The 9,946-nt window shown below is 45.5% G+C and overlaps 2 protein-coding genes and 1 long non-coding RNA gene across 3 annotated transcripts; 1 reads left to right on the top strand and 2 right to left on the bottom strand.

Annotated features, from left to right (window-relative positions):
* Positions 1-859: 859 nt before the first annotated feature.
* LOC135369285 (protein disconnected-like) lies at positions 860-3,219 on the top strand. Its single transcript, XM_064602889.1, has 3 exons — positions 860-1,104; positions 1,573-1,650; positions 1,721-3,219. The coding sequence occupies exons 1-3, from the start codon at positions 1,011-1,013 to the stop codon at positions 2,179-2,181; spliced, it is 633 nt and encodes a 210-aa protein (XP_064458959.1). The 5' UTR covers positions 860-1,010; the 3' UTR covers positions 2,182-3,219.
* Positions 1,420-3,597, bottom strand: LOC135369088 (uncharacterized). Its single transcript, XM_064602750.1, has 5 exons — positions 3,445-3,597; positions 3,265-3,384; positions 2,988-3,175; positions 2,778-2,915; positions 1,420-1,659 (listed from the first exon to the last, which is right to left on the bottom strand). Exons 1-4 carry the CDS (start codon positions 3,595-3,597, stop codon positions 2,789-2,791), a joined length of 588 nt encoding a protein of 195 aa, XP_064458820.1. The 3' UTR covers positions 1,420-1,659; positions 2,778-2,788.
* Positions 3,598-3,777: 180 nt separating this feature from the next.
* Positions 3,778-4,861, bottom strand: LOC135369284 (uncharacterized). The gene is made up of 3 exons (XR_010415048.1): positions 4,651-4,861; positions 4,178-4,251; positions 3,778-3,969 (listed from the first exon to the last, which is right to left on the bottom strand). It is a non-coding gene; the product is annotated as an uncharacterized LOC135369284 (long non-coding RNA).
* Between the last annotated feature and the right edge of the window lie 5,085 nt (positions 4,862-9,946).

Here is a 9,946-nt window from a genome sequence, read left to right as displayed (position 1 = left end):
CATCTGCCATGTAAACCGGCAAAGACGACTTTGCAAGTCGTATCCGCTACGTCACTTCCTCTCCGCGAGTCACGTCCCTTTCGCAAGAAGCAACATGGCGGAAACGGGAGCTCCTCGCAACCAGCAAAGCTGCATTTGGAATGAAGAGAGCACGACCTTCATGCTGTGTATCATCCTGGAAATGAATATTGCATTGCATCACAGCTTGACTCCAAGCGTCAGAGAAACAAAGAAATCTTCCAAAACGTCGAACAACGAATGAAAGAAATAGGGCACGATTCGTTCACCTGGACGCAGATCAGAGCTCACTGGAAGAACCTTAAGCAGAAATATAACGAGGTAAGCGTTGTCATATTGTGACAATATTATCGCGATGGTTTAGCATGTGACAGGACAAAAAACTTGGACGGTATCGCGTAATTAATGTGTCGGGTTCCTTTAGTGTATTCGTATTGCTTACCATGTCCAGATTCCTGGCATCGATACGTTAATCGTAGGTTTTAGGTGCGTCTATGTTTGCTTGTTATAGAAAAACGTAACATGTAATGTGATTTCAAAATTCAGAATGGGTTCTGTTCTGATGCAGGCCATTCCTGTGTTTCTAAAAACTCACTGGAGCTTGCTGCAAATCTCTTCCAAAAATAACCCGGCCTGGGGATTGATAATCCCGGCCTGCAGCTGTGGAACATGGTGGGTAAGTTTAGTTCGTGGTGTCGATTAGTACGAAGCGTATCATGCTAACGCTTTGATCATGTTAAATGCTCCAGAAGAATTCATCCATGCACGGAAAAAAAAGCACGCTATTTTTGTATGTAGATGTTCTTTCTTGGTATGGACGCACTCATGCATGTCTTTTATATCATCGTGTGTCCTTCTTACTGACATTTGTGGTTATTTCGTAGTCAACAGCACACTGTATATGTTGTAACAGTTCTTGTATTCCTCCTGAGGAAAAACTGAAACAGAGCAGAAGTGGGCAGGCTCCTTCAACATGGAAGTGGTTTTCGAAGATGGATGCAATTCTGCATGCGAGACCAAGGTCCACGGCATTCGAGTGCGGTGTTGACAGTGCCATGATTTCTGCAAGTGATGATGAAAATGGAGGTGTGTACATTCAGTTCGGTGGTACTTGATCTCCACCTATATCAAATGCTTCATAAGCTGTGTTCCATTGACTGCAGTATTTGACACAGTACATAGAGTTTTCAAGATGCTTTTTATCCAAACACGTTACAGCTCTGCAGGTTTAGTGAAACAAAATATATCAAAGCAAAAATTATGCCTGCCTATCTACACAGCTGGAAAAGAAAAACTGAGGCGAATATAATAGGTGAACATAGATTTCGCTCGCATTGGCATTCCAGCTATCAAGAACAATAATAATGGCATTATAGCACAAATAGTATGAGTATAAAAGAAAGTACAAAATGGTGCATGGGTTGTTATATTTTAAACATTTTCAAACACTCGGTTTTGTCCAACATGAAACATGTGCTTAGTAAGGGAGTGAGTTCCTTGTTTGTAGCTTCCACAGGCTTTTGCTGAAGCTGATGATTCAAAATTTCCTTGTAGCTCCTGCTGCCAGTGAGGTTGAACTTGACAGCCAAAGCAATAGCCGTGAAGATGACCTCCCTTCGCCTGATCCTGAGGGTAAGGTGCCTGTTTAGCAAGAAATAATGGGAGAATGGGGAAGGGGAACTGTCGTTCTAATTTTGCACAGAACATGAGCAAATGCACCACCAAAGGAAGCGAAAGAGACGAGATGCTCGCCTTGAGGACCTGGAGAAACTACTACAGCAATCAGCAGAAAGGGGAGAGAAAGCAGCTGCACAAAGGGCTGAAATGGCACACGAACGACAAGTCGTACTCCTCCAAGAGGAACGTGATCACTTTAGGCAGGTCATGGCAGACCTCAATGGAGAGTTTATTCAAAACTGCCAGCAGATGATAACAGCGTTTCATCATCAACAGTTATCGTTATTACAAATGTATATGAACTCGACGCAAGACACACAGAAGGTGCAAGTGTTGCTGCAACATTACCACGATCACCTCTATTCCCACTGTTCCCATCAAATGCACAGTTTGCACCACCATCATCATATGCTCCACAAACAGAGCAGCAGCCAAGAGGATTCCCATGACTGGGCTTCTGGTTTTAGGATTGCGTTGCTAAAGTAATTGTGCTCGTAGAGCGACATGGTCATTTTGTTTACCCAGCCCAATGTTTTGAAACGCCCTGTGTGCAGTCATAATGCATCACAGTGTCTGTGATATTAAGCACCTACATATACTCACTTGCATTTCATTTAGGCAACATTAGTCACTGCAAATATTTATCATTATTTTTATTTATGTTATTCAATCTTTTGTTCCCCTGTAACTTCCAATGCTTTCGCACTTTTATAGTGGTGTAGAGCACCACTGGAGCGCCTCGGTTGTTAAAATCTTCTAAAATATGATATTTGTTTGCTTTTAGGCGCACTGGTGGATATGTTTATGAAAAATGTATTTGCTAAATATACTGAATGCCCAAAATGATGCACGGGTTGCGTGTTCATTTTTTCATAATCGCAGTGCATTGTGACCATTCCTAGTCCTGCATTCGATCAACTAACCAATCACTGCGTACTCCACCTGTTTAACCCATGAAGAAGGGCGGTGTCTCGAGGGGAACGGGGAATGTGGTTCATTCAGTGTTGGACGTGTAGGCAGAGGTGGTTGTTTTACACAATTAAGGATATAACATTTTCTCTTGCAATCACAAACATACTTACAGGGATTACAATCAGTGTGCACGCCTTGCAGCAACGTAGGAACATAATACGTTCCGGATACATTCATCCCTGGAACCCACTTGAGCTTGCCTCGTTGGTTGTGGGAACATTTGTTGACAAGTGTTATCTGTTGCCCACCTGTTGTGAACACGTGCATGTGCATGTAACTCCTATGGGGGATGTTGTCAATAATCGGGCAGCCTTGCTCACCTTGGGTTAATTCTTTCGTTGTTTTCCTCACAGAAGTTGTGCAACATGCACGCTGTAGCAACAAGAGTTGGGACAAACTTGTAGTACACGTCAGTGCGTTTGAGGAGGATGCGCCAGCGGCTCTTGAGCCGACCAAATGCATGTTCGACGACAACCCTCCCGGAGCTGAGGCATTCATTGAAGTAAACCTGTCGAAATAAGGACAAAAAATGAGTGCCCAACTAACAGAGGAAATACTCCAACATGGGCAAATTTCAATCGGTGTACATACTCTTACCTGCTCTTGTGTAATTCTACTGTTATGTATGAATGGTTTTATAAGCCATGGCAGCAGAGGATACGCAGGGTCTCCAAGTATTAGAAAAGGTACCGGCGTCCCATTAATCACAATATTGCCCTGTGAAACGAAGGGGTGCGGTTTCAGTGAATACACATTTATGCATAACTGGCTAAGTACCTGAGGTATCAGTTCATGGGCATTGTTGTACAACTTTGAAGCCTTAAGTGCTGAAGCGTCATGAGAGGAACCAGGCAGGATGCAGCTGATGTTGCGAAATCTGGTGACAGGATAATTACACTTTTTGTTAACATAACATCCCGTAACAACCATACTATTTGATAGCTATGAATGAGGTTCCACATCAGCTTCACATTTTCTAGCAAGGAATATAAAAAGAGTACGGAATACCATAAAATTAAGGCAATACACACCGCATTGCGTCATCTGCAACAGCTTGTAGTACTATCGATGTCCATCCCTTTCGATTCACATAATCCCTGCATCCGGCAGATGGTGGGAGAATAGGAATATGTGTGCCGTCAATGCTGCCTATAACCTGAGGTATTCCACACTTTTCCAAGAAACGTTGCGCTATGAGTTTTGCTTCATCACATTTTGGCATAGTGATCAACTGTCTTAGGAAATGTTTTGTCATTGTGTTACAGAACCGATAGAGGCAGTTGTGGACTGTTGATTTGTGCACTCCAAAGAGAGAAGCAGGGCACCGTGATTCCCCACAACTTGCGATCTTGTATACAGCAATTGCTACTCGTTTGTCCACAGGTACTGGTGTTCGGACACAGTTATCTGCTGGGGACATGTGTGGCCGCACAAGTGACACTAGTTTTACAAATGTCCTGCGTGACATCCTGAAGTTCTCTGTCCAGTCCGAAGGGTCGCCATTCAATACCATGTTCTCCCACCAGGAGTCGGACCTTTGACGCATCCATATCCGACGCTCTGTGTGACCTGTAGCCTGCAAGCCTGTGAAAGAGGCAGCTAGTTAGTAAACGTGTAAGAGCGACTCTAAGCATTTAGTTAATGTAGTGTAAGTTAGTAATTTTTCTACATTCACATATTGGGATCCACTGAGCTAGCCTGCTTACTAAGGCGTGCGTTCATGTATCCCTCCTTGCTGCATGTACCATACAATTGGATCTTCCACTACATCACGAACGGTACACAACACATGTATGCAAAAGAGCTACCTTTGTACACTACATTACTTGAAGTTTTCTCAAAAGGAAATATGCTCCACGATCCTGTTCCATTCATGTCCGATTTTTTAAAGTTCCCTACACTGGAATATGCCTCTAAAAATAGATTACAAACGCGTACGAAAGTTGACAGATGCATTCAAGTGAGAAAGGTTTACATTCGTACCGTGCATTAGCGCCCATTCCGCAAGTGTCCACCCAGGTGTTGCCAATAGCTGCTCCTCTTCGCACATGATTATACGAAGCTGAGCTTCAGTGTGATGCTGAAGCGCGACCATCACCGTGGCAGCATATCTTGTGAGCAGTAGAAGCATAAGCGCGGAAAAAAAAACTCTCTTGGTTCATAAGGAGCATGACAAAAACGTACCACTCCATGGTGAACACGTGAACGCCGGTGCCGTAGTTTCAGTCGTTTCAGCTTTCGATTCTCTAGTTAGTTGTTGCCAGACTCTCCAGAGTTATCAACACAAACCGCTTCGGTTGTGCGTAATAATACAACACATGTTATCAGTGGGATATTCGAAAGTCGAAAATAATTTGCACACAATTAGCGTATGATGAAAGCACATATTTCACTGTTCTATAACTTTTTAACATTTCACCGTCGAATGTTTTGCAAACGGACTTGAAGAGGGCGCTACTATCGGATAAGTCGCTTTAAGACGCTTGGCGTGTGGGATTTTTCCAGTCGCCCTAGCTTCCCACATGTAAGCGAGTACAAGTCGACTGCGCCAGAAAAGTCGACTAACACGTTTAGTCGATCTATGTGTCCATGTAAACGCAACTATAGCCAACCATCATCCGGAATGACAATATTCTCGTGCGATTTCTTCTTCTTCTTCTTCAGCCACAAAGGAAATGGCCCTTAGCCACACAGGATGGTTGGCCAGGAGTATGAGGAAGGGGGGAACTATAATAATAGCTCCAGGGGGACGGGGGAGCGTTGTAGAGACGGGGACGGATGTGGGGGTTAGGTGGTACACCAGCAGCGGGCACGGGGACTCAAAAGCTGCCGCAGGTAGATAAGAAGGCAACGACGCCGGACGCCACTTAGGGATCCATTTCTCCGTGTGCGAGGCTCCGAAGGAGAGTAAGGACGATAAGGAGAGAGGGATGCCTTGTCTGGCAGGATGAAACGGTTGCGGCGGAGCCGGTCGTACAGGCGACAGTTCTTTTTTTTCCTCCTCATGGACGGCACTATTAAAAAAAAAAAAGGCGTACGGCTCCCATATTTAGCAAATCAAGAGAGATAATGGTGTCATCCGGTATGATGGTTGGCTAGGATGGTGCTATATAGTGAAGTTCATTTTTAACAGTGTAGAGGAAGAGAAGGACCACCAAAGCGTCTCCTGCTGTTTTGCGGCTGTTCCTTCCGTCACCCCCGTGTGTCAACCAACCGGATGAACACAAAATTGACAGCCGGATAGCTGATCCAAAGAGCGCATTGGTGCACTGCTCCGAACGAGAGATATCTAACCAGACAACAATTAATTACTCGGCAAAATCACTTAGTGTCGACGCGTTTTTCTTTTTGTCTTAGAATAATTTTCGCTGAAGGTCCCGATGCGTATAACAGAGATTTCGTATGCGAGCTAAAAAAACTTAAGATTTAGTATGTTTATTTAGTATATCAGTGAGCGTATGCAAGTAAGCCGCTCACTACCCAGGTCATGGCCGATATCCGAAGTATTTTTACGAAAAAGAATTTCTTCGATGGCGCCACCTGTTCACGAATTATTTGGCCCGGGAATTTCTGTGAAACACCCTCTACAAAGGACGCAGTCATCTTAACATACCCTGTTATGCACGTGGTGACGAGCCATATAGTAAATACGCTGAGCTGCCATTTCTCGCTGGCTTGTTGTTGAAAGCAGGGGAAAATTGGCACGCAGATTGGAAATGCCACGGCTCTAGCCTCGCCGACAGCCACGTGCTATGCTGGGTGTTGAACGGCACGGCGCTTTATGGAAAATCCAGAATATCTGGAAGGTCAAGCAGCCTATAAACGTGATCTTCACGTCGAACGATAGAAAATTTACTCCTCCGTCATATAATGAAATTTTACGCGACTACACCAATATGAGCCGGTGCTATCGTTCGAAATCTCAGCGCCCTCGCGATCCAACCGGCAAGTGTCTAACTTCTACTTGCAAGAAAAAGTACCGCTCTCGTCAACCGTAGTAGTAACACAGAAAAAGATGTGGTCTCGTTTCCAACCGCGATTACAGCAACCCTTGGGGCCACAGGGAAATCTTAATTGAAGAAAATTCTTGTCTCAGTTTAACACAAGGATTTTGTTCACTTAAGTACCCCCAGGGTGGCTGCTATCGCGCTTTGAAATGAGGCTGAATTCATTCGAGTGTCATTATTAAGGTTGACGGGAGCTGTACCTAAGTAAAGAACAGGTGCATATCCACCACGCGCATTGTGTACCAGGACATGAGTTGAAAGAGCGGAGAGACCGGATTAGAGGCTAGGGCTGACGTTACGAGGGCACGACTATATTGGACGGTATAGTCATCGTGCGGTGACGCATCAGCTTGACCATCGTATTATAAGAAGAACTAAACATTGATTCACACGCAGATCACACTGGAAATCGGGTTACGACCGGGTGCGTTCACTCGGTTCTCTCGTTCGCAGGGATGGGAGACGGCGCTGGTTGCCCGAATGTGCTCGCGAAGCTTGCCACAAAGTGGTTGGGATTGGTGTCGTTACCGGCACAGTCGTCTCCCCGACTGAGCGAGTGAACTCCTTTGCCCGCCGCTACGGTGTGGCGCAAAGGAGAAAATACACAGCTCCCGCGTTCAGTGAACTCTTGTCTGAACCTGTACACGGCGGATACTCATGCACACGACAGTAACTATTCACACGTCCTTTCTCACAGAACGCAAAAAAGATAAATAATAAAAAATAAATATTGACATCATATTGCTCTGAATAAAGCCCTTGTTATGCAAGGTGAAGTAGGTATGATCCCGACCCAAGCAGCACAATGTACTGAAAGTCGAGTGCAATAGGGGTGGACGGGGAGGTGGAAGGCCTTGAACAGACTCGTGACACTTAAGAACATTGGTAAGACACATACAGTCCACCCCTATTGCACTCGACTTACAGTACATTTGTGTATTGGCATCGAGGCCACCTATCGCACCACGTCAAACCAATGTATCACGTGGTTGGAAACGGGTGGGCCGTTGGCAAAACAACTCCACGGGTGTGTTGGTGACGTGTAACTTCGTCGTTTTCGCCTTTCGTAACGTGGGAGCGGGGTAGTATATCTTCCCCGTACATATTAATGCGTAAGCACTAGGAAAGAGTCAAAATGTAAAAAAAGCTCTGTGTATGTGTGTGTGTCCATGTATGAGGGGGAATATGTGTATCAGAGGGTACTGTCTCTCCGAGGCTGAGGTGTAAGTAAAGGGAATATAAAAGGGTAAATGTAAATGCAGCAAATTACTTGAAATTGAAGTAGTCGAAGATAATTAAGAGCAACAGGTAAGAGTAATTAAACAAGAAAGTTGAGTTTAAAGGTAATGAATGCATGTGTAATTAAGAGAGAGACTAAATGAAATTAACGATTACCGAAGGTAACCCAAGGTTACCGGTGAAAGGGCTCGCCGTTGTCGGCCTCACAGAGGCGGGAAGCGTCACGAGTGACTCTCTGGGGGAATGTGCGTCCTGGGCCGACTTCTAAGGGAACTGTGTCTGTCCAACATATGTCTGAAAAGCGTCTGAGGAAAATCCAGGAAAAACCCCAGGCAGCACAGCCGCTACCGGGATTCGTACCCGGCTACCTCCCAGACCAAACGTGACATAGCCAGCACGCTAACCACTGAAACACGGGAGCTGGTCAGGTTACCGGAGGTAACGGTGTACATGGCAGTACAGGTATGGTGAACTAGATAGACTGGTTTATTTTCCAGGTTACCAGAGGTAAATACACTAGTACTTTGTAGTTCACCATACCAGTACAGCCTCGAGCACTGTTCTCTTCTTCTAACCTCGATTATCGTTTTCTTTTTCTCATTTTTTTCGGCTGGTCAGTACGTACACCTTCGTCTAAGGTGCCACCTCGTGAGAGATGCGAGAATTGTAAGAATACCATGATCCTCGCTGCACGAGCAGGTACGCCAGTCGATCCCCTGCGTGATTAGCACGAAACCCGTGGTTGGGTGCTCTGAACCTATCAAGGCAACTGCCGTGTGTGCTCAAAGCATTGTGTGCCAGAATATTACGACGTCGTTCACCTGACGGCCTATTCGGTATCGAAAAGTCACTGAAAAGGGATGCGGCACCTTCCTTGTCGCTTTATTCGACGACGACAAAGAAGATAGCAAAAAGACACCAAAGTTGCACGTATGTGCCCGCACTATAGTTCACCGTACCCGCACGAACTACTTTTCACACAATATTAACATGCGAATTAAAAATGTGGGGCTGTTGAGTCCGCGGTTGTATGTAAAGCTACGCAGTTTTTCAGAGAAGTTGGTTGGGAAATTATATGAACTTGAAGAGACCTGAGCTTGGGCACACAAAAGGAGAAACAGTCACAGCAGCTGAAATCAGCCACAACTTGAAGGCTGCTGTTTTGGGAAACTCTGTGTTGACTTCTGTGTTATCCGCATGCCACGAAACACCTCTCGTCAAGATGCTGCATTAATTCGCCGAATGCGACTCTATGCGGCCTTTACAGCTCAGTGGCGTTACCGCTTGAGACAAGTTGATTCTCCCACCTGCTGCCACTGTGGTAGTCTAGAGGATCTGGAGCGCATTCCTCTTCATTGCCCCCACTACCAACCTTCCCGAACCGCACTCTCCGAGTCTCTTCGTCAGCTGGACTCTCGCCCCTTCTCTCTCTCGAAATTGCATGGCCCCTGGCCCAATCCAGCCCAGCAACGATCTGCGCTCAAAGCTCTTTTGACATTTCTGGACACCATCGGACTCCGATCATTATTTTGAAGGGGCTCAGTATTTCATTCCCCACATCCCTACCAGCAATGGGGCAGAGTATCGCCTCTGGCGATGAACCTCCCCACTCTCCTCCTCAAAATAAAGTTGTTGTTTATCACGCTCAGCCTTTCCCCAAACGTGCAAACTGCCCCATATACCACTTACGTGGCAACATTATTATTGTTCCTTTTTAAAACCGGAGCTATCTCGGTGTGTGCTGTGTAATGTTTAATGTAAGGTTAACACGCGCTACAAACTCTGATTGTGTTTATAGTCCACGGAGTTGTCTACAACGACCGGCAGACCTTCAAAGGGTGCTCGAGTACCTTGACCAGCAAGGGCTGACAGTCAGCATAATGATCACCCACAAGCACAATGAGGTTAAGTCCTTAATGAAAAAGGCATCCCTCTCTGAATCATCGCTTTGACGCGTGGTACATTAAAAAAGGTAATAACCCGCAAGAGCACACCCTCGTAACATACATATGCGGTCCAGCGTGTGTATGTTG

This window comes from Ornithodoros turicata, chromosome 9 (assembly GCF_037126465.1).
Source record: "Ornithodoros turicata isolate Travis chromosome 9, ASM3712646v1, whole genome shotgun sequence".
NCBI lineage: Eukaryota > Metazoa > Arthropoda > Arachnida > Ixodida > Argasidae > Ornithodoros > Ornithodoros turicata.
The sequence above is the reverse complement of the archived record's forward strand: the minus strand, read 5'-3'. Positions and strand labels throughout refer to the sequence as shown.